Source organism: Anolis sagrei, chromosome Y (assembly GCF_037176765.1).
Source record: "Anolis sagrei isolate rAnoSag1 chromosome Y, rAnoSag1.mat, whole genome shotgun sequence".
Classification (NCBI taxonomy): domain Eukaryota; kingdom Metazoa; phylum Chordata; class Lepidosauria; order Squamata; family Dactyloidae; genus Anolis; species Anolis sagrei.
This window is the reverse complement of record NC_090035.1, coordinates 65,893,518-65,917,779: the sequence shown is the minus strand read 5'-3', so window position 1 is coordinate 65,917,779 and position 24,262 is coordinate 65,893,518. Positions and strand designations below refer to the sequence as shown.

Below are 24,262 nucleotides of genomic sequence, written 5' to 3'. Positions count from 1 at the left end.
AATACATAAGCATAAGCCAGTACAGTGGAACCTCAACTTATGAGCATACCAACCTAAGAGTGTTTTGAGTTAAGAGCCATTGCTCAGTCCATGCACTAGCACGAGAGTTCAGGACTTTAGAGCTTCAAGGAAGCAGCCTTCGTGACTTGTGCCTTGTTCACTTTTCCACTTTGGGAGATTGTTGTCTGATTTGCTCATGTTTGCTTTGAGAAACTTTGTCTTAGTTGATTTTGTGTAGCTTTTTATTCCTCATATGTTTGGGAGAGATAGAGAGCAAGAGAAGGAGGGAGGCTGTAATGAGTCCAGTATGAAGAAAATGATGCTTCTGCCTCTCCACTTTGTGCTTCCTTGCCACAACTTTGTGCCTCTACCATTTTAAAGTTGATCTTTCTTTTCAATTGTTCCATATGAATGTGCAGGTTTTGACTTGCTGTTACACTGGCCAACATGCATGTCATTGCCTCAAATGTGCTTCCTTGCCATAACTTTGTGCTTCTACCATTTTAAAGTTGGCCTTTAACTTTTTTATTGTTTCGTGTGCATTTATAAATTGTTTGTTATTTATAAAGTACATTTTCTTATTTAAAAACATGCAACAAAAATGGGGGGGGAGGGGGGGTCCGAAGAGCTGTAACAAATTAATAGCATTTCAATGCATTCCAATGGGAAAATTCAATTTGAGATAAGAGTGATTTGGATTAAGGGTTCAGACACAGGACGAATTACACTCTTAACTCAAGGTATCACTGTAATCAAGATTGTGCTAAAGTGGCCTTGCCCCAGGTTGCCCTGAAACAGCCCTATGTGGTGTATAGTCACTCAGGGTGCAGATTTGATAAATATGAATTTAATATGATGTGTGGGAATGAATGGAAGAATGGAATGATGTGTGGCTGGAGTTAATAATTTTGGAAACACCAGTACAGGGTTAGTCAAATGCATAGGCCAATAAGCTAACCCTGTATAATATTAAGGCCTGCAATGACTAACTACCTGCTTGCTGGAACTGTGATCAAAACCTGCTAATGAGAATTGATGAGAACTGTAACAATGGTTCTTTCAAGTTAGGGAAATGTTTGCAACATTCCTTATGTTAAGAAGGAAGTCAACATAAGATCAACACCAATCAAGAAGATCAACATCTGGCCAGGAAACTGAGATGGAGCCAGGATGGAAGACGTCTGTCATTAATTTATAACTTTGGGACTACATCAACAGAATATTCCTATAAAAGACTCAGTCTAATAATGCCCAAAGTGTGACCGACCTGAGGAGTCTGGTTCACCCGCTATGTTCTGCTCCATGGGAAGGAGAGAGATAGTGTACCTATGGATAGTGGCAAATCTGCACGGGAGCAGTCTGGTCACTTTGTGGCTTCTTTTTCAAGGGAAGAGGAAGAAGTGTGCTTTTGGAGTCTTGGATTTTGTGCAGGGAGTCAGGTTCTGCTGTATGGAAAACAGAGATCTAGTGCTTGGCATTGTTCTTAGGGAAAGAAGTTTTGGCATTTTGGCGTTTTGAAGTTTTGGCGTTATGGAAGTTTTGAAACTATGCATTGGCAGGCTGCAGGAAAGCAGCATCTGGCCTAACAGGTGCTTCTCCAAGGAGGGAGAAAAGGATATGGTAATATTTTGGATGCATGTGGATGAATGCGTGTACGTGTGTGAATGTTGAGTGAAAATGTAATTCCACTTTGTTTGTTCGTTAACCAATGTAATTGTAAATCCAATGTAATTGCATAGAATCTGTATGTCATTCTTTATCTAAATGTTTTTTGTAATCTGATATACCCTCTCACACTGAAAATTGCAAAAAAAAAAAAAAAGAACCTATGCTTTAAAATTATTGAAAAGTCATTCATGGCAAGAATGCTTCTGGAACATGGCCATGCAGCCTGGAAAACTCACAGCAACCCAGGAAATTTTAATCCAAGTGTGTCCTGATTGAATCAACCCTGCTTATCACCATTACACCACTTGCTGGATGAAAAATGAACGCAGACCTTAACAACAAAAAATATCCTCTTTAATCACAAAAGAATTATGTACAGTCTCACTGCAAAACTCTGCTGGACTTCCGTTTTTCCACTTGCAGGAAACAAACACCAATGAGTGATTCCAGTGGACACAAAAAATAATGGCTGCCATAAACCAGAATTAGCCTTCACGTGTATTTTCAAACAATCATTTAGTTGCTCCAAAATGTCTTCAGGTCCATGTGCTTCCTACTGGTCCTTTTTGCTCCTTCTCATGTCCTGGATTGGGCAAATTGTGGTTTTTTCTAATAGCCTATCATTGGGTTTATATACATCACAGTTTGTCTCAAAGGCCACTCTCTTTCTTTTCTAGAGCAGAGACAAATAATATGTTGCCTCCCTACAAAAAGATATACCTACTTTACCTTGTTTGGGCACAACAAGATACAGGGATTTGATCTGATTGGAAGAGGAGGAGTGGACCTGAAATCCACTATTGATGGTCAAACCATGGGATCTGGCAACTACATATGAACTGTAACAATAAATTCATTGTAATTCACTGTGCCACCCTTCCGATACTCCCAATAAAGTTACATGACACCCAACTATAAGACAAAAACAAACCAATTCTTGAAATAGTCATCTACAAAACCAGACAATCTGCTACTTATAGTTCTTCATATATCTAGGGAAGACTGGATCCATTGCTCAGAGACAATTGTTTTGTGAGTCAGTACTAGCAGTATACCTAGAGGAGGAAGAGAAAAAGAACTTATTTCATGGTTCCTAAGATAAGGTACATTTCTTGCTTGTTTCATAGGAAAATGTAATGGTGATAAGCACTGTTTAACAGGGGAATAGACTACCTTGGAATGTGGTGTAATCTCTTCCACTGCAAATATTTAAGAAGACGTTTTAGTTGTGGATATTAGATATAGCTGGAATTTGGGCCAGGTGACCCTTGGAGTCTCTTGAAGCTCTATAATTTGAAACATCCAAAGTTCATTTCACGTTACATTACAATTCCACTTTGTCATGATTCCATCAAGGATTTCCAGTATATCTGTGTTTGGGATGATAATCCAGAGAGCTCTGGTGCATCAACAAATGACAAACCTTCAACTTCTATTAGATGACTCTATGGACTTCTCCTGAAAGGACTTCAGGAGATACAATCATAGAATCATAGAGTTGGAAGAGACCTCATGGGCCATCCAGTCCAACCCCCTGCCAAGAAGCAGGAATCACATTAAATGCACCTGGACAGATGGCCATCCAGCCTGTTTAAAAGCCTCCAAACAAAGAGCCACCATCACACTCCAGAGCAGAGAGTTCCACTGTTGAACAATTCTCACAGTTAGGAAGTTGGATTGTCGAAGGCTTTCATGACCAGAATTCCATCTGAACATGAGGAAAAACTTCCTAACTGGGTTGTTGTAGGTTTTCTGGACTGTATGGCCATGTTCCAAAAGCATTCTCTCTTGACATTTCTCCTGCATCTATGGCAGGCATCCTCAGAGGTTGTGAGGTCTCGCAAACTCTGAGGATGCCTGCCGTAGATGAAGCCGAAATGTCAGGAGAGAATGCTTCTAGAAAATAGCCATACAGCCTGAAAAACCTACAACGACCTAGTTAGGAAGTTCTTCCTCATGTTCTGGTGGAATCTCCTTTCCTGCAGTTTGAAGTAATTGTTCCGTGTCCTGGTCTCCCGGGCAGCAGAAAACAAGCTTTCTCCCTATGATTTCCCCTCACATATTTATACATGGCCCTCATCTTGTCTCCTCTCAACCTTCTCTTCTGCAGGCTAAACATGCCCAGCTCTTTAAGCCACTCCTCACAGGGCTTATTCTCCAGACCCTTGATTATTTTAGTTACCCTTCTCTGGAGACATTCCAGCTTGTCAACATCTCTCTTCAATTGTGGTGCCCAGAACTGGACACAGCGTGATTCCAGGTGTGGCTTGACCAAAGCAGAATAGAGGGGTAGCATGACTTTGCTGGATCTAGACATTAGACTCCTATTTATGCAAGCCAAAATCCTATTAGCTTTCTTTGCCGTCGTGTGACATTGTTGGCTCATGTTTACCTTCTTGTCCATGAGGACTTCAAGATCTTTTTCACACGTACTGCTGTTGAGCCAGTCGTCCTCCATTCTGTATATTTGCATATAAAGATATAAAGAAGTACAAACCTACAGGACCTATCTTGTTCATTACTTGGGGGCTGCCCATACTAGAAAAATTGTGCAACAGAAGGTCTGAAAAAAAAGTTTTGCGGTGTGGTTTCTAGAGATCTCCAGCTCCACGTAAATGTTGCAACTGCTTTAAAGTAGAAACCAACTGACCTGAAAGTCCTGGGTCACAAATACAACTCACCAGTCATTGCATACAAAGGAATGGAGGCCCAGCCCAAGCCGTAAGAGGAACCAAATATGAGTAAAAATTCTGTATAAGCTTTGGATCTCCTGTAAAAAGTTGTGAAAATAGACATGCCAATCATGATGAGGAAGCCTATAACCAAAGGAGAGAAACAGAAGTTATGTGAAAATAATGTATTTCTTTACTTCTCTTGTTTATTCATCACCTCTCAACCTATCAGACCACCACCCCACTCCCAAACTGATGCTATATGAATGTCAAAACTTGAGACATGAAATACATAATTAAAATTCAATCAAGATATTCCAAAATTCCTATTTGAATATAGTTCTAAAATCAGACAATTAAAAGCAAATTTGAAAATGGCCAGATCAAATTCCCTTAAGTGAAGAACCAGACATAGTAGAGACTTTGTTGACTGTTAGACACTTCAAAAAGATGGAGTAAGTATGATCTCTCTTGGAAAGCATTTCAGAATGAGGGCTTTGCACCCAACTGTAGCTTCTGAATCGCTGAGTCTGAGTGAAAGAGGGTCTACCCTAGCAAACCTTTTGTATCATTACCCCAATATCCCCATGCATATGGGATATATTGAGTAGGGTGATCAGATCATGATATGAATAAACATAACAGTTTAAATAATGCACCAGTAAGGCCTTTTCGCAAACCACCATGAGAATTTCGGGGGGGGGGGGGCTGAAGCCCCTCAAGCCCCCCCCCCCTGCTACATGCCTAACACAGGATGTCATCAACCCTACTTTGTTTGTGGGTTTGTGTGTGTATATGTGTGTGTCAGAAGCAACTTGAGAAACTGCAAGTCGCTTCTGGTGTGAGAGAATTGGCCATCTGCAAGGATGTTGTCCAGATGTTTTGATGTTTTACCATCCTTGTGGGAGGCTTCTCTCATGTCCCTGCATGGGGAGCCAGAGCTGACAGAAGGAGCTCATCCACGCTCTCCCCGGATTTGAACTTCTGACCTGTCAGTCTTCATTCCTGTCGGCACAAGGATTTCACCTAGGGGTCCTCAAACTAAGGCCAGTGGGCCGGATACGGCCCTCCAAGGTCATTTACCCGGCCCTCACTCAGGGTCAACCTAAATCTAAAATGGCTTGAAAGCACACAACAACAACAATCCTATCTCATCAGCCAAAAGCAGGCCCACACTTCCCTAATAAGTTTATATTGGTTAAAATTGTCCTTCATTGTAATTATTGTATTGTTTTTAAGTGTTTTTTGCACTACAATTAAGATATGTGCAGTGTGCATAGCAATTCATTCATGTTGTTTTCAGATTATAATCCGGCCCTCCAAAGGTTTGAGGGACTGTGACCTGGCCCTCTGTTTAAAAAGTTTGAGGACCCCTGGTTTAACCCACTGCACCACTGGGGGCTCCATCAACCATAGTGATGCCACTGTATCTAGCTCAGTATTATGTACATTGGTAGTTTTTCTCCAGCGTTTCCAGCAGGAGATTTTTCTAGCTGTACCTGGAGATGCTGAAAATTTGACTTGGGATCTCTTGCAGGCATGCAGGCATGTAGTTTATATCTACAACAGCCCAACAAAATGATTACCTGTAAGGAAGCTCAAGAAGGCAGCGGTTCGGACCACTGATATGCCGTATAAGTCATTGTGTTCAAAAGAGACACAAATGCATAGCAATGAGATGAGTCCACAGAAACAAGCCATCAATAGAAATCCTCGGGTCACATGGATTTGGGGGGCTGTGAGCCAGAAAAAAATAAGCGTTATGGCTGGGATCATCTTAACTTATTGTTGTTGTATGCATTCAAGTTCATACCAACTTATGGTGACTTTAAGCTGAACTTATCATGAGGCCTCCTTGGCAAGATTTCTTCAGAGTGAAGAGGAAGGAGGTACAAATTTTTGTGGCTTGGTGTGGTTACAATGACCAACTAATTTCCACAGAAGTGCCAAATGGAGGTCAAGTAATATCAGAACAAAGAAAGGCACTTCTGCAAAGGACAATCATACGTGGTCTGCAAGCAAACCTGTAGCGGGGGGGGGGGGGTTAGGGGTTCAACCCCCCCCCCCGAAAAGTTTCAGATTTTTTTTAAAAACCCAGTTTACTCATGAATTTTAACTGGTTAACCAAATCCCCATGCTAAGTCTATGAGATGCAAAAAATTAAGAGTCCCTCTAGAACTGCAAACACTATCTCAAGCAAATATTTATTTATTTATTTATTTATTTCTTGTTCGAACTTATATGCTGCCACTCCCCTGGGGCTCGGAGCGGCTTACAATAACAGGCTAAAATCGAACACAATTTTAAAACAATTTAAAACAATTTAAAAACAGCAATATCAGAGATCAAAGTCCCATCGAAACAGATATGTCTTACATGCCCTGCGGAAAGCTGATAAGTCCCGCAAGGCACGGACTTCAGGTGGTAGAGTATTCCAGAGTGATGATGCCACTACTGTAAAGGCTCTGCGTCTGGTTGCTGTTAGACGCAAGGTCTTGACACTGGGAATTTCCAATAGATCTTGGTCCTCAGAACGAAGGGATCTCTGGGGTTCGTAGGGGGTGAGGCGGCCCCTCAGGTACATCGGCCCCAGACCATGCAAGGCCTTAAATATTGACAATTTATTCACACTGTCATTACTTGCAGCAATAGCCGATGTAGTGAAGCAACCAAGTTGGGTGTGTGTGTTGAATGCTCTCGTTAAGGAGGCCAGACTTGGTGGAGGAGGTTGACAGGGGCGGAGCTACGGGCTATTGAAGGCTGCTCTGCCCCCTGCTGTGCTCTTTGCTTCAGTGTGAGCTAGAAGGCAGGTTTCAACCCCCCCCCCCCGAAAATTTCAACCCCTCCCAAAATTTTTTTCTGGCTACGGCCCTGTCTGCAAGGGCTATCTAGAGGGAATGGTTGCTTTAGCAAGTTCCAATACTAGCGTGAAGATTAGGGAGATTTGCAAGGCTCACCTTCACTTCATTCCACGAATTAAGAAAGATAATCCCCAAAAAACCCCAAGGAGTATGGGGAGCAATATTTTTAGGCCCTCTCTTCTCTCTGATGTCCAAGATGGGATTTTTAAAAATTCTTATAGGAAGTGACACAGAAGTCACTGGTATGTTTTATTGATTAGGCCATTGGCCGTACCAAAAACATTTGACAAACACATACACATACAGTACAACATAAGTTAAAATAAACAAGCTGTTAAAAAGGTTCTGATCCAGATCAAATATCTGCATCACCCCTACAGCTTACCCCAATCGACTCTAAATATTCAGTTCTTAGCGGTGTTGCTTTAAATAGGAAAAGGGCCATTCTGTATGTTATTTTAGCATTCTGGCCTGCCAATAAAGATGTCATTTTAATATACAGATCCAAATGTGTTTTATTAATAACTAGCTGTGCCCACCACGCGATGCTGTGGCCAGCCTTCCTCTTTCTCTCCTTCCTTCCTTTCCTCTTTCCTTCCTTTCCTTTCCTTTCTTTCTTTCCTTCTCTCCTTTCTTCCTTCTCTTCCTCTTCCCTTCCCCCCCCTTTTTTCCCTTCCCATTTCTCCCTTTTCTTCCTTCTCTACCTATTCTTGGATTGCAACTCCCAGCAGTCCTCCTGATCAATCTATCTATCTACTTACCTATCTATCTCCATCTTATCTATCTGTCTGGAGGATTGTTGGGAGTTGCAGTCCAGGAATAGGAAATTGAAAATACGCAGGGATTGGAATGCTCTCGAAGAAAGCTTGCATCTTGGAAGCTTTGCATTTGGATCATCCTCCTCTCCTAAAGGGCCTGGTCAAAGGGATGCTGGGAGCTGTAGTCCAGAAGAGGGTGTAGATATGCTATTGTGTGTTTTGTTTGTCGGGGAGTCATTTTTGCATATGCGCTGCTTTTTTGCTTTTTTTTTTTGGCATTTTAAGTCCCTTCCGCTGTGTTTTTCAGTGTTTTTATGAGTGATGGTCACTTGTTGGCCTGATAGGTGTATTGTGTCCAAATTTGGTGTCAGTACATCCAGTGGTTTTTGAGTTATGTTAATCCCACAAACACACATTACATTTTTATTTATATAGACTAGCCATCCCCTGCCACACGTTGCTGTGGCCCAGTCTGGTGATCTGGATACGTAATGAGAAAGTGTTGGTTTCTAATATATGTTACTTCTTTATGCTTGTGGGTAATAGCATTTCTTGCTGTTCCTTTGTCAGTGTTGATGTGGAGATTGTCTGGTTTGCCTACTCCGGAACATGCAACATATAATTGTCCTTCTTTAGGGGTCCCCTTCAAATCTATGATACTGTATCTGTGTGTGTGTGAATCATATATCTGTCTATATGAATGGCTGGATGGCTTGTTAGGAGGGTTCTGATTACATTTTCTTGCCCTAGTGAAGGGAGTTGGACTGGATGGCCTTAAGTATTTTCTGTTGGTCATGGGGGTTCTGTGTGGGAAGTTTGCCCCAAATCTGTCATTGGTGGGGTTCGGAATGCTCTTTGATTGTAGGTGAACTATAAATCCCAGTAACTACAACTCCCAAGTATCAAGGTCTATTTTCCCCGAACTATATCTGTGTTCATATTTGAGCATATGGAATATTCGTGCCAAGTTTGGTCCAGATCCATCATTGAGTCCACTGTGCTCTCTGGGTGTAGGTGAACTAAAAGTCCCAAACTCAAGATCAATGCCCACCAAACCCAGTATTTTCTGTTGGTCATGGGAGTCCTGTGTGCCATGTTTGGTTCAATTCCATAATTGGTGGAGTTCAGAATGCTCTTTGATTGTAGGTGAACTATAAATCCCAGCAACTACAACTCCCAAATGACAAAATCAATTTTTGAGTGATGGTCACTCCTTGGGTTAGTAGGTGTCTTGCAGCCAAATTTGGCAGCAATTTGTCCAGTGGTTTTTTAGTTATGTTAATCCCACAAACGAACAATACATTTTTATTTATATAGCTATATGGCCCAATGTATTGTTTTCTCTATTTCTTGTACAAGTTACAACTAAACAGTACATGTGCAATATCTTCTTCCTCTGATTCTCCACAGATATAAAATGGTTCATTATATGGAACTTGGTTAAACCTTCCATGTTTGACCATTGTATCAATTGGCACAGAAGTCAATTCTGGGTCACCTCATGATGGAAAGATCCCTCTCCTTGGTGGAAAACTGTAAAATGTGGTGAAATTGACCCACACACTGAACTACACACCCCTTGGGGCCATAGAGTCCTGAGGGGCACTGAGGTCATGATGGGTGGCTTTGGGGTATATATTGATTAGAAGCAATGGGATACACTGGTGAGGGACTCAGAAGATCTAGATTCTAGAGCAGTGAACCACAAAGTGCACTGAGTAATCTGGGGTCATTCCGCATTTCTCAAACTAAGTCGACATAAAAGACTGTTATAAGGTTAAAGTGAAATGATGCAGCTACACTGTAGTATGAATGCAGTCCAGCATCACTTTAACAGACATGAATAAATGCTATGGAATCCTGGAAGATGTAGTTTGATGAGACAGCAGCAGTCCTTGGCAGAGAAGGCTAAAGATCTTGTAAAACTACACTTCCTGTAATTCCATAGTATTGAACCATGGCAGTTACAGTGGTATTAAACTCCATTCATTCTACAGTGCAGAAATATGAATAGATGCCACCTTGAGGTCATTGGAGAAAATAACAACACAGGCCTTTCATACAAAACTTTTTTTTTCAAAATTGTAGTTGTATTTGGGGGTGGTAAATTGGAAAGGGAAACACTATAAAATTCCATATGCATAAAACTTCTTCTATTTCAATTAATCTGGTATTTTTTTAAGGAATGGTCATAAACCATAATAAAGACTGATTGATTGATCTGGGTCAATTGATTAATTGACATATATCTGTTCATTGACACATATATCTAGTGGAACCAGTGTGGCATAATGAAATATATATCTTGGACTATGATTTTAGAGAACAGGATTGAAATCCCTGCTTAGCCCTTGGGCAAGTCACACTTTCTCAGCTTCAGAATACTCCATGAAAGTCACCATAAGTCTTCAATGACTTCAAGGCATACAGCGGGAGAGGTCTTACCTAATAAATGGAACCGATAGAAAGTGCATGTTGGACCCAAGCAGATCCTCCAGAGTCCACCATGGACCAGTCCTTTGCGGGTAGATTCCAGCATCCAGTAAGACGTACTCAGCGAAGTGAATTGTACCACGAGACTACCTGCAGAGCAAATCCCACTGCTGAACTTCAAGGGATCTGACAAGAATGGGTTTGCTTGCTGTGACTCCACGCTACTTGTGTCTCTCAAGGAAACGGTGGCATGTTCTCTGTGTGAAGGGGCAGAGGCAGCATCATTAATGGAGCTCGGAAGTGTTACTTTCTTGGAAGACAATTCACAAAACCCTCCAGCTGTCACTGAAGGGGCTAACAGGTGATTCTAGGCACTGCAATCTTTCAAAAACACCATTTCCAAAGCTCTTGTTAAATTGCAATCCTGCTAGATAAAAGTACAGCAGGTATCATGAGATTACCTGGTACACTGAAAAGACAGTGATACTCGGTAAATTGGAAGAAAGAGGAAGGCTGCAGCATGAGTGGATCAAGTCAATCAAGAAAGTCACGTTCATAGAATCATAGAGTTGGAAGAGACCTCATGGGCCATCCAGTCCAACCCCCTGCCAAGAAGCAGGAAAATAAAATTCAAAGCACCCCCAACAGATGGCCATCCAGCCTCTGTTTAAAAGCTTCCAAAGAAGGAGCTTCCACCACACTCCGGGGCAGAGAGTTCCACTGCTGAACGGCTCTCACAGTCAGGAAGTTCTTCCTAATGTTCAGATGGAATCTCCTTTCCTGTAGTTTGAAGCCATTGTTCTGTGTCCTAGTCTCCAGGGCAGCAGAAAATAAGCTTGCTCCCTCCTCCCTATGACTTCCTCTCACGTATTGCAAGACATGTGCAGAACTGACAATAGCAGAGTATCTAGAAGATCTCTCTTTCATATGCTCTCTACAAAATCCAAGCTAACTTCTAGAGACAGATAGATAGATACATAGATAGACTATAGAACTGTGCTATAGCAGTGGTTCCCATTTTTTTTCTTTTTTCTTACCAGGGACCTCTTAACCAGGGAACACTTTGTTGAGGGACCACTTTCCAACATTAGTACCAAAAGCGTTACAAATCAGTTTTTGGCCAACTTTAGATTTGGTTTGGTTATTTGGGGTGCTAAAAATTGCATTAGAGAGACCACATCAGCTCTCGTTTCTGATACAGAACATATGCCATCCAGTAGTCGCCATCTTCTCACCCACAGAAAACCATATTTAAGAAGCCTCGGCACTATAAGAGGGTTTTGTAAGACCTGTTGCTTTCATTGCAACATAGAATCATAGAGTTGGAAGAGACCTCATGGGCCATCCAGTTCAACCCCCTGCCAAGAAGTAGGAAAATCAAATTCAAAGCACCCCCTACAGATGGCCATCCAGCCTCTGTTTAAAAGCCTCCAAAGGAGGAGCCTCCACCACACTCTTCGAAATGTTCAGATGGAATCTCCTTTCTTGTAGTTTGAAGCCATTGTTACTACAGTGTAGTAACAATGAGGCTGAGGCCCATATTTTAGTTCCACGGACCACAGGTTGGGAACCACTGTGCTTTAGGATAAATAGAATCTGATTCTTCATTAATTTCATTTATGAAATAAACAGTATATAATTTTAGCATTTTTTTCCTGCTGTGAGAAAAAGTCTCCAAAGCTGTGTGGATTTTAAAGGCACACAGGAACTGTCTTAAAACCTGGATCCAGATGTGATCACTATTTTCATTATTACACACGGAGTATCTATGAATCTATCCACATTATCTATCTATCTATCTATCTATCTATCTATCTATCTATCTATCTGGGTTGCTGGGTTTCTCGAGGAGTCTTAGAAATCTGAGATGGTGGCTTAGACATTGGACTTAACAGGCAGGGCTTAAAAGCTCCTGGAAATGATATCTTGTGGGAATGGGAGACAGACTCCAGCCATGCTTTGTAGACTGAGGTGCCACATGATGTGGGATGACTGCAAATAAGAGTCAAGCAGAAAACAAGCCGTTCTCCTCAAATTGTATTCTTTCTCATGGAAGCCTTAAGAATGAGGATAATCCCTTCCCCACTTTTTCCTCCCAGAAGAGGTTCTCCCTCAGCCACACCTTTCTGTATTTCGATGTAGCATTTTGGGAAAAAGGGGACGATGGCAAAAGAGTGTTCTCTTCCTGAAATCAAGGACAGTTACTTCGGTGACCACCACTGTCCCATCCAGTGCCAAGTGTGGGAATTCCAACCAGCCACCTGCAGGGATTCCAGCCAATCAGATTCAGGGCAGCCAACAATGGAAAGAGTGCTGATCTCTTCTAATCTTTGGAAAGCATGTCACATCTTTCTTCACATCGTTGCATTCTTATGTGAGCAGATTCCAACCCCATTAGGTTGCTGTAAGTTTTTCGAGCTGTATGGCCATGTTCCAGAAGGATTCTCTCCTGACATTTCCCCTGCATCTATGACAGCTGGCATGCCACGAATGAACTCCAGGATTCAAGATAACAGACCTCATGGGCCATCCAGTCCAACCCCATTCTGCCAAGAAGCAGGAAAGTTGCATTCAAAGCACCCCCGATAGATGGCCATCCAGCCTCTGTTTAAAAGCTTCCAAAGAAGGAGCTTGGGCAGATTCACATGGGAGAAGAGCAGAGCATTGGGAGAAGACAGAGCAGAGCATTCTGCTTTGTCTGACTCTGGCCATGGTTATTTGAAGGATATTATTCTCCCATATGAATCTGTCCATTCTTCAAGATGTTTCTGAAGAGGCCCTTCTCCCTGAACCACCACCCTTATCTTTTTGTGGGAACCCAGAAGACAGCCTTCTTGCTGGCTGCTTTAGGAAATCCCTTTCCTAAATACTTTCCTTTGCATTTAGTTCTTCTTGTGTGCCTTGGAGTTGTTTCCAACCTGTGGTGGCTGTAAGGCGACCCATCATATGGCAAGATTTGTTCAGAAGAGGTTTGCTATTGCCTTGTTTGGAAGCTAACTTGCTCAAGATCTCCCAGTGGGTTTCATGGCTGAGCAAGGATTCAAATCCCGTTCTCCGGAGTTGCATACAATGCTCAAAACTACTACACTATGCTGGCTTTCTGACAGCTCAATTACATTTCTGTATGCTGTGCTTTTTTAAAATAAGCTGCATTGAGTCCAAGACTGAGGAAAAAGTGGTATGATAAGGATAATTTCTGGTTGCAAACCCATTTTGCTCAAAGTCTGCTTTTATTTGCCTTGTTCCAGCTTCAGAATTCCTCTGCACAGAAGATGCATGTAGATGTTGTTGGTGTGAGATGCTTTTTTTGGACTTTTTCTGGCCCTCGGCATTAGCAGCCCTTGATTAATCACTTGCTAAAGGTTATTCCTTGCTGCCAGAACTATCTGTACTCCAATATTGCCTTGAAGATAAGGATTTAATCCGAGGATTAAAGCTGCTGTTTTTCAAAAACACTAACGAATTCAGCCCCACCCATCTTTTTATGTTTCAGACATATTTACATTTGATGAATCCCCTGGTGGTGTAGTGGGTTAAACCCTTGTGCCGGCAGGACTGAAGACAGACAGGTCGGTGGTTCAAATGTAGGGAGAGCGCGGATGAGCTTCCGATGTGAGCTCCAGCTCCCCATGTGGGAACATGAGAGAAGCCTCCCACAAGGATGATAAAACATCAAAACATCCGGGCATCACTTAGGCAACGTCCTTACAGATGGTCAATTCTCTCACACCAGAAATGACTTTCAGTTTCTCAAGTTACTCCTGACATGGAAAAAAAAATACATATGAAATTCTACAAAATGGATTGTGCTCTTTATCTTTTTCATAGTATGTATCTGTACTACTGTGTTGTTATATAAAGGCTGGTGGCATTCTATGCTTTATCTGAAACCTGATTCACTTGCATTCTACAGAATAATAGTCCTGTGATGTTATGTTCATGTTAACTGTGGAATCATGGGATTTGTAGTTTGGTGAAGCACTAAAATTTACTGGCAGAGAATTCTAACTACTACATGAAATCCTATATTCCAGGATTCTAGTCATAGGGTTGTTTTGAGTGTTTTGGGCTGTACGGCTATGTTCCAGGAGCATTCTCGCCTGATGTTTTGCCTGCATCTATGGCAGGCACCCTCAGAGATTTGTTCAGAGGTTTGTAGAAATGAGGCAAGTGAGGTGTATATATATCTATGGAACATCCCTTTTTTGCCCTGGGACTGGCCAGGAGGGAGGGTGGGGTGGGCCCAGAAGGGGGTGGGACTGGGAGTGGGGTGGGCCATGAAAGAGGCGGGGCTGGGTTGGGGGCAGGAGGGGCAGGGTGAGGTCAGGTCAGGAGGGGCAGGCCAGAAGACCTAATTATTCCTATAGCAGTATAATGGAATCATAGAATCAAAGATTTGGAAGAGACTTGTGGGCCATCCAGTACAATCTCCTGCCAAGAAGCAGGAAAATCGCATGCAAAGCACCCCCGACAGATGGCCATACAGCCTCAGCTTAAAATCCTCCAAAGAAGAAGCCTCCACCACACCCCGGGGCAGAGAGTTCCACTTTTGAACAGATCTCACAGTTAGGATCACCCTCAGGCTTTCCTCCCAGCATAAGGATGGGCTGCTCACCCAGTCCTTATGCTGGAAAAAAGGTGATGCTTTGGAGGTCCCTCAGCCCCTGCCTGCTTCTCCCTTTTGCCAGCATCTGGATGGAGCCTTGCCTTTTGCTGACTCTGGGAGATGTAAGAGCAAGCAGCAGGTGAGGGAGTTTTGGAGCTGCTTCGCCCGCCACTTGCCTCCTCACCCAGGTAATGCTTTTCCTGGCATCAGGACAGGCCTTGTCTTGTCCTGATGTCGGGAGAAGGGGGAATCAAGTGATAGATGAGGCAGCTTTGGAGCAGCTCCACTCATCACCTGCCTCCTTCTTCATGCTGGGCTTCTCCCAGCATTGGGACAGAACCACTCGCCTTGTCCTTATGGCGGATGGAGGGCCCATGGAACACACATGGTGACTGAGAGGACTCTAGAGGGCTCCCAACCGCTGCATGCCTTCCTCCCACATCTTTTTGGCATAAGGACGCAGCAGGCTGCCACATCCTTAGGCTCAGACAACGGGGCAAATTTTGAGGGCCGGACATAAGGGCCCAGAGGGCCGTATCCAGCTCGCAGGCCTTAGTTTACCCCTGCCTGTTGTGGAACCATGGGAGATATAGTTTGGGGAGGCACCGGTACTATTTGGCAAAACAAGAATAGGAGAAAATGCAACTACATTTCCAGGGACACCACAGCTTTGATCCATGCAAATCTTGGCATGCTTGTAATTTAAGGCTAATGTCCTTTATTTTCAAATAGATGACTATTTCTATTAGACAGAGGTGTTTTTAAAAAATATTTTATTTAAGATTTTTAAAACTTAACATTTAAATAATGAACCTGAAAAAGTACAATCATTTGAGGGAAATATCAACATTATTAAAAATAACTCAAAGTGTTGTGCTTCCAGTTTATCTTTCTATGCCGTCATATTCATTTTTATTCTGGGGAGGCTCCTTCTCCAAGCACTTCATATGCAGAGCCTAGATCAGTCAGTATTATTGTTCTTAGATTCCAGACAAGGTGAAAGAAGGGAGTAACAAAATCACCCAGTGAGTACAAAAGCTGAGATGAAATTCAAATCATGGACCACCAGACTATGCTGTTTGTCTCTACGCTACACCAGAAAACAGGTCAAGGGATGTGTTTGTCTGTAAACATTATAGTCTTGAATGGTTGGTGTTTTTCTGGAAGCATTTCCATCCCTTTCCATGTCCCTGGTTTTTCAGATGCAACTCATACATTCTGTTTCAGTGCATTCTCTACAGTTAGCAGATGCCAGCTAAGCGCTGGCATTTGTGAATCTTGTAGGCACACATGTAAAAGATACCTGCGGATCAGAAGGCAAGATAGAAAACAGAAAGGTGAAAGGTTATATACTCTTTTCACATTGGAAATAATTCTGTAGCATCACATGAAAAAAAATTTCGGGGAGGGTTGAAAATTTCGGGGGGGGGGGGAGTTTTGAAAATTGGGGGGGGGGTTGAAAATTTCGGGGAGGGGGATGAAACTTGCCTCTTAGCTCACACTGAAGCAAAGAGCACAGCAGGGGCAGAGCAGCCTTCAATAGCCTGCAGCTCCGCCCCTGTCAACCACCCCCACCAAGTCTGGTCTCCTTCATGAGGGCCTTCAAATCTACCCCCCCCCCAACTTGGTTGCTTCGCTACATCGGCTATTGCTGCAAGTAATGACAGTGTGAATAAATTGTCGATATTTGCTTGAGATAGTGCTTGCAGTTCTGGAAGGACTCTTAATTTATTGCGTCTCATAGACTTAGCATGGGGATTTGGTTAACCAGTTAAAATTCATGAGTAAACCAGGTTTATTTTTTTTAACCTGAAAAATTTCAGGGGGGGGGGTGGTTGAACCCCTAACACCCCTCCCCCCCCCCTCGCTACAGGCCTGGGCAATAGTCAGGCTTTCATTTCACCTTTGGAAGGGCTAGTGCTAATGGGATCAAGACTGTTTCTCAAGAGTGAAAAGCACCAGGATTACCTGCAAAGAAAGTCAACAAGAGGGCAACCCATCCCAAGATGTAGGACCAGGAGAAGCGCCAATCTCCAAACCGTTTGCCCAGGAATTTGACAGTGACTCCGGTGTAAAGGCCCATTGCTAAAGCTATGAACAGTGCTGGGTAGGACAGTGGAGGAGAGAGAAGAAAGTTGAGAACAGAAAAGGATGCAGTTTAGTCTTCAAAACAATGGAAATCATCATGATAGCCAAGATTGGATCAGGCAGGGTTGTCAGTTTAGGATCATCTCAGTCCTGCCTGGGACATTATTGCTGGATGAAATACAACAACTGAATATGCTGGCAGCAACAACAACAAAAATGACAACTCAGTGGTGACCTGGCTGAGAAAGAGTATTTTAGGTTGTTTACATGGTTTGAGCTGGTTTGGAAAGGAGGCAACTCACACGAAAAAGGCACTTACCAGACACAAAGAACAGGACGCCAGCCACAAAGGACCTATTGAAGCGCTGAGAAGTGGAGAGCTGGGCGAAAGAGAGAATCCCCGTAATGACGCCAGCAAAACAAGTGAGGGCAGAAAGGATCATGAAGGCCCGGATGGTGTTCCAGTAGACTGAAGGGAATAAGACTGAGAGAGCAGCTCACTGATAGGTGATGGAAGGTTCAGAGAAACAATCTTTCATCATGATAGTTGCTAGCACAAGGTTTGGCACCTTTGAGGCACAGCCTAGAAACAGACCCACGTTGGACTGGGGGAGGCATTTCCTTGGGCATCCAGCCAACACGGTCATCCTGGTACCTTCTCAACTAAACTGTGAGCTTCTAGACTGGAGACACTATTGCAGAAGCCTATTATTCCACAGCAGTTGTTCATGCACTGTAGTGGCAACATACTAAAATAGGAACCCTCGCTATTGCACATCCATGGATTGTTGCAGGTGCACCAATTTGCCAAGCTGTGGTCACATTACTACATAAGCCCTCTTGTACGTCTGCTGCTCAGCAATTTTTCAAAATATTTTTAAAAACTATTTCACATTTTCAGTTAAGGTTATGTTTTTAAAAAAAACAAACAAATTAAATTTACAATCAAAAATGGCAAGAGGGAGACCAAGAGAGTCCAACCATCTGACACCTACCTTTTGCCATTGGGTCAGTACTTTATTACTACCAAAGAAATGTGAAATTAACTCCACCCTTGGGTCTGAAAATGCCTTCCCTTTCTTGTGTTTAAGCAGTCTGGCCCGGGGGTTACATCCAGCCTCTGAATGCTGTTTTTGTGGCCCTTGGCTCTTTCACATTCCCAGAATGCCCCTTGTCTCTCCAAAAATAAACGAAGCCTCCCCTACAGCCTCCAAGATGAGCAATTCATCATTTAAATACACTGCAGAAGCCTTGCGGTCCTATTTAATTCCAATTACTTATTATAAAACCGGTAATGATGTTTTGGGCAATTCTATTTTTTACTTTTCACTTCTTTGAACAGTTTGGACAGTCTGCACTGGCTCCCTGATCTGGTACAGTTGCCCATCTCTTCCCAAAAACATGACATGTTTTTAACAATTAGGATATGGTTCTTTGCCCAATGATTATCCTATCCAACACATCTGGAAGGCTACAGTTCAGTAAAGCCTTCCCCAGTGAATTCTGGGAGCTGTAGTCCAAAAAGTAAGCTTGTCAAGTTGAAGTCTGGGCTCCCTTTTGCACCCCCAGCTCCAAGCCGCCTCTTACCGATCCTCTCCATCTGCATGTAGCATTTGCCAGGGAAGCAGTACCTCCAGAGCCCCTGGTGAGCAAAGGTGCCAGCGAACCGGTACTGCATCCAATAGTCGGTCACTGTAGACACCACCAGGAGGACGTTCCCCACAGAGGCACAGAGTAAGCCTCCACCCATGAAGCTGTACATCCCTGCCTTAATTCTGGAGAAGCAATGGAAGAGATGCAAGGGTTAGTGGAAAGGTGGAAGCAAGAAAGTTGGCAGGGTTGCTATTTCAGTTTTCCTTAAAGCACTGGTGCTCAACCTGTGGGTCCCCAGATGTTTTGGCCTTCAACTCCCAAAAATCCTAACAGCTAGGATTTCTGGGAGTTGTAAGCCAAAACAACTGGGGACCCACAGGTTGAGAACCTCTGCTCTAGAGAGCTTGGTGGTGCCTCTGGAGATTAAAAATGCAGCCCTAGGACATACAAATGGCCTACAGGCCACACTTTGCTCACTACTGCTTGTAATACTATTTGGGGGAGGGGGGGCAAAGAGACTTTGGAGAGTGCCTTTGAACTAAGATTTCAAAATGATTCAGTCTGGCATCGAATTTCCTCTTAGACAGAAGAGATGAACTGATTCATTGTGTCCTATTTTTGACCTCCTGCCTTCTCCTTTTGTGTATACGAGATAGGGAACCAGACAGTGGAACCAGAGAGCCGGGGAGGAAAATCAGATTTAAGTAGTTTTGTTGCACTAAACCTTCTGAGATATCTACAAAGGAAGGTAAGCCAACAGTTCCCTCCAGGAGAATGCCTCTAGACCATGGCCATATAGCCCGAAAAAACCTAAAACAACCCAGTTCTCTCCAGCGTTATACTGCCACTGCAACTTGAAGTCCCGTCAAACTGTCCAAGACAATTAATTCAACCCATCCTTCGTGAAGTCCCCTTGAACGTAGGGAAGTAACCATCCTACCAGTTCTCTGAACTACAAGGGTCCAGTCCTGTATTTCTAGAGTAATGCTCAGAACTGTATAGTTCTATATGTTTCATTTTGGCTTTGGATACATGATGGGGACTGTGGGCTCTCCAAGTATTCCAATTTCCATCATTTCTTATCATTGCAACTAGCAAACTACCCGGAAGACGCATAATCTCATCTGATTTCAGAAGAAAACAAAGGCAGTTGTTTTGACACGAGACTCACCTCAGACAAAGGTTTGTTTCTCTCCTTGTTCCTCTCTCTATCATTATGTCATTCAGATGAAAACAAAGGCTACTGCACTTGGATAGGAGACTAACAAGGAATACCCAAATACTACAGGTATTGTAGAGACAATGCTACTGGCGAGAATTTGCATTACTGGGCTGGATAGATTGATGGCTTGACTCAATGTAAGGCTGCTCCTTTTGTTCCTCACCATTGCTTACTCTTACAAGAGATGCAGTCCAAAGGCCAAACAACTGGAAGGCCAAATGTCCCCCCCCCCCTTCTTTTCCATGCATTTTTGTGTACATTCAAGCTGTTGTGTACATTCTGATTTACAGTTACCTTAACATGGAGTTCTCAGAAAGCGAACTACATCTTGATCTTAGGATGAGAGAGGGAAATCCAGGCCTGGGCAGGGATTTCAACCCTGGTTTCCCAAAGTCTTAGCCTGAATCTACACTTCCAAATAATGCCATTCAAACTGCATCATTTGGTACTGTAAATCCAGCCTTTAGTCTGACACTCAAATGACTATAGCATACTGGCTCTTCTATGTATTGATAGCACAACTGTCTCTATGAATACTTTGAATTCATAGCTTTGAGCAGGGATTTGAACCCTGGTCTTCCAGTATCCTCATCCAACACTCAAACAACATCACATTAGTACTCCTATATATTCATAGCACATTTTAAGTCCAACTACAAGCAGTCCCTGAATTACAAACGTCCAACTTACAAATGACTTACAATTACAAATGGGGGAAAGACGTTCATTTCTGAAAGAGTTATCATAGAGAAAAGGTGTCCCCACTGAAGCTTTCTCTCTAATCCTTGTTTTCACAACAAGCCACATTTTTCAAAATCCAATTATCACAGGAACAGGAAGTGAGGTTCAATCTTCTGAACAGGGGCACATACAGAAAAACAAATGCTACATGGGTCTTAACCCTTCCTTGTGGTAGCAAAAGCTTATCTATTCCATGTTGCATGGAATTAATGATGTGGTAGAGGAATAAGTTGTCTTTTCTGCAAAAGTCAGATTATGAATGTCAAGATCCAAAAGTCTGCTCTTGACTGACTTGCAGGCTTCCATATTTGTTAGCATTAAGAGTGTGTCCAAAGACTGGCAATTGCTTCAATTTTACTGAGAATCAAAGAATACCATTCTGAAATAAAATTATCTGATAACAGAGAGGAAATAAAATGGTCAGGGTCTGCTTGAAGATGTATTTGCAGTAGGCTTGGGCACAGATTCATTATGGATGTTTACCTTTGGCTTGTTCAGTTGTGTTGGCTTTCATCCCTGACTGCCCAAGTCTCCAGTTCTCAATGAGCAGTTAAACTGGATAGATTAGAGTGAGGGGGATTCGTGAAGCTAGTTAGCTTCAAGAAACTTTCCTATCAAGAATGGATTTCTTTTATCTTTAATAAGCATATTATTTTTGATCCTATGAAGTTGTGGATCTGCAATCCTGTTCCATCCTGTCGAATGGAAGCCAATCCTTGCTCGTAAGTTTCTGTTGCTTATGAACTGTGCATCGGGCACTCTGCTATATTTTTGTGGAATCACCCCCAGAGAAGGTTATTTTTGAACCTAACAGCTCCTGATTCCCAACAAGTTAGTTTGGAAGCCTGTAATGGCATGGGCTTCGCTGCCATTCTTTTACCAGTCACAACAGAACAGTGGCTGTCGAAAACCGGCTGCTTTTGGTTATACATGGAGTGCAGGGAGGGAGGCAGCTGCTAGAAGGAAAGTGTGAAGGGGGAAAAGGCACCACTCCAGCATTTCCAAAGAGAGGGCTTTTTAAAGAAAGCCCAAGTTAAGATACCTCCAGGTCGATCCCTCTTCCTTCCTTGGGAAATAAGAAACCTCCTTAAAATGCCTTGGGAAATCACCTGCAGCACCTTGTCTCTTGTAGAGTAGAAACAGCTTTAACAAAGCATTAAACCTGGTCTCCTCTACAGACAAAAGGGAAAGGATCACAGAAAGACTGGTATCTTAACTTCAGTGCTTTTAATCCAGGTCTTAATGAAGGATATAAGGACAACAATGCCTAAAATGATGGGATGCTGAGCCTGTGGGAAGTCCCCTCCCCTCATTATCACCAATGGGTCGGATAGAAAACTAATCTTTTGACTTCCCAGATCCAAAATGGATTTCTGTCCTTCTGAATTCAGGAGGTTCCTGAAAAACCAACCAGGACCCCCACTGGAATCCAGGACACTGAAATGGATCACAGTTTATCTGGATTGCACAAGCCTATTAAGCAGCCATTTTTTAAAGCTCTCATCCATGCCAATGTTTAAAGTGTGGTTTGACCCTGTTCTGACTTACAAACCAATTCAATTTAAAAACAAACCTACAGAATCTATCTTGTTTGTAACTTGGGGACTGGCTATATAGCTATGTACAACATTTATTCAAAGCACATTGTATTTCCAACAATCCCATCTATCCCCACCCCTTGTCGTTTCTTCAGCTGCTGTCCAAAACAGAAAACACATCTCCAACTGGTGATAGTCCTACCTGGACACCCTGGGAGTCACCTGTTTCCACTCTTGTCTTTGTGTTCTGGACTCCCCACAAAGTGTTTCCAAGCCACTCCAATTATGGTATCTATTGCTGGGTATGTTCAAAGGTCTCTATGCCTGACTGAAAACAGAAGGTGAAGTTTGCACGAAACACAGCAGTGTGGTTGCTTCCAACATGCAAATATGCACCGACAGCAGAGCATTCTCTGGAGGCAATGAAAACTGCTGACTCTCCAATCATGGGGGCAGCCAGGCTTCCATAAAGGCACCCACTGACAACGAAACCCTATATTAGTCAATTGACTTGCTTAGAGATCAGTCGACTCATCCAGAAAGGGGATTTGAGCTGCTGCCTTGCATTGCTGCATTGTTAGGAACACCAGAGCTGGCAACCTCCGCATCTCTTGGGACTACAACTCCCATCAGCCCCAGCTCACCATGATGCTTGGGAATCAAGAGTGTAGCTGCTATGGGGCATTTTGCGCTGACTCAATAAAAAAAACTGTGGCCCCACCACGATGATCTTTTCCTTGAGGCCCCAAATATCTAGATTCTGCTTCCAAAGAACAAGAACAGGTAAAGTGACAAAAATATTACAAGTAGATACCTGCCTAGTCTATGTGTTCACATTTTATTGAGATACCTGCCTAGTCTATGATATTTTTTTCTGTGTCAAATCATTGCATAAAAAGCAATGCTTTGGGGTTGGATAGATTAGACGTTTACAAGGAATGTCACTCAGGGGACGCCCAACTGTATTTATTCAGAGGAGGGTTTTCCCGTGTATCTGGATGTACTTGGATGACTCTGGAAACCAGGGGTGAAATTTTGCAGACCGTCCCAATGGACAAACTTATGTATTGGAGAATCTACAGTGTGACTTTTCCATAGCAAACAAAATATATTTTTAGTAATGTTCCTAATGTTTTTCATTCACCAACGTTTATCAATTTATGCTACTTCTGACTCTTTTTAATTTTTTGTGATTCTTGCTTGGAATTGTTGACATTTTTTTCCAACTAATATTTGTCAGATGGCAGCTTAAACCTTTGTTATAAATTGGGGGACATACTTGAGCAGTATATTGTGCAATGCACTTTAAATATCTGTGTTTACAACAAATGAGCAGAGCTCAATTCAGCCACAGGAGGTCACCAATACACAGTGTTTCATGGGATCACTTTCTAGGAATTCATTGCCTATCTAGGAGCCCCCACTACCGCAATGGGTTAAACCCCATGTGCCGGCTGGACTGCTGACCGATAGGTCAGCTGTTTGAATCTGGGGAGAGCAGGTTGAGCTCCCTCTGTCAGCTCCAGCACACCATGCCAGGACATGCGAGAAACCTCCCATAAGGGTGGTAAAAACGTCAAACATCAGGGCATCCCATAGCCTAGGCAGTCTTTGCAGACGGCCAATTTTCTCACACCAGAAGCGACTTGCAGTTTCTGAAGTCGCTCCTGACACACAAAAATCCCTAAGACCCCATCTACACTGCCATATTTAAAAATCCAGATTATCTACTTTAAACTGGATTATATAGCAGTGTAGATCCAGCCTAAGACAAGACATAGATTCCAAATAGAGATTTTGATTTAACCAAGGGTGCATCTATTACTGTTGTTTGTTTGTTGTTGTTATTAGATACACAAGAGTAGTACACAGCAAACAAGATCACTATACTGGCTTTTGCATTGGATCACACATAGGATACTTCCCAAGTTTATATGACAATGTGATGTATCAGCAAATAATGTGTGCAGATCTGAGTAGAGTGGCCTTTTGCAGCTGACAAATGGTGATTTTGTCAGTGCCAATTGTTTTTAAGTGCTGTCCAAGGTCTTTAGGCACTGCACCCAGTGCACTGATCACCAC

General features: G+C 42.8%; 2 protein-coding genes across 2 annotated transcripts; both read right to left on the bottom strand.

Annotated features, from left to right (window-relative positions):
• Nucleotides 1–2,652: 2,652 nt before the first annotated feature.
• On the bottom strand, nt 2,653–12,537 carry LOC137095657 (protein NKG7-like). The gene is made up of 5 exons (XM_067462420.1): nt 12,515–12,537; nt 10,405–10,649; nt 5,927–6,076; nt 4,350–4,484; nt 2,653–2,723 (listed from the first exon to the last, which is right to left on the bottom strand). Exons 1-5 carry the CDS (start codon nt 12,535–12,537, stop codon nt 2,653–2,655), a joined length of 624 nt encoding a protein of 207 aa, XP_067318521.1.
• A 3,302-nt stretch (nt 12,538–15,839) lies between these two features.
• Nucleotides 15,840–18,971, bottom strand: LOC137095528 (lens fiber membrane intrinsic protein-like). Its single transcript, XM_067462287.1, has 4 exons — nt 18,674–18,971; nt 17,406–17,570; nt 16,967–17,101; nt 15,840–16,301 (listed from the first exon to the last, which is right to left on the bottom strand). The coding sequence occupies exons 1-4, from the start codon at nt 18,846–18,848 to the stop codon at nt 16,240–16,242; spliced, it is 537 nt and encodes a 178-aa protein (XP_067318388.1). The 5' UTR covers nt 18,849–18,971; the 3' UTR covers nt 15,840–16,239.
• Between the last annotated feature and the right edge of the window lie 5,291 nt (nt 18,972–24,262).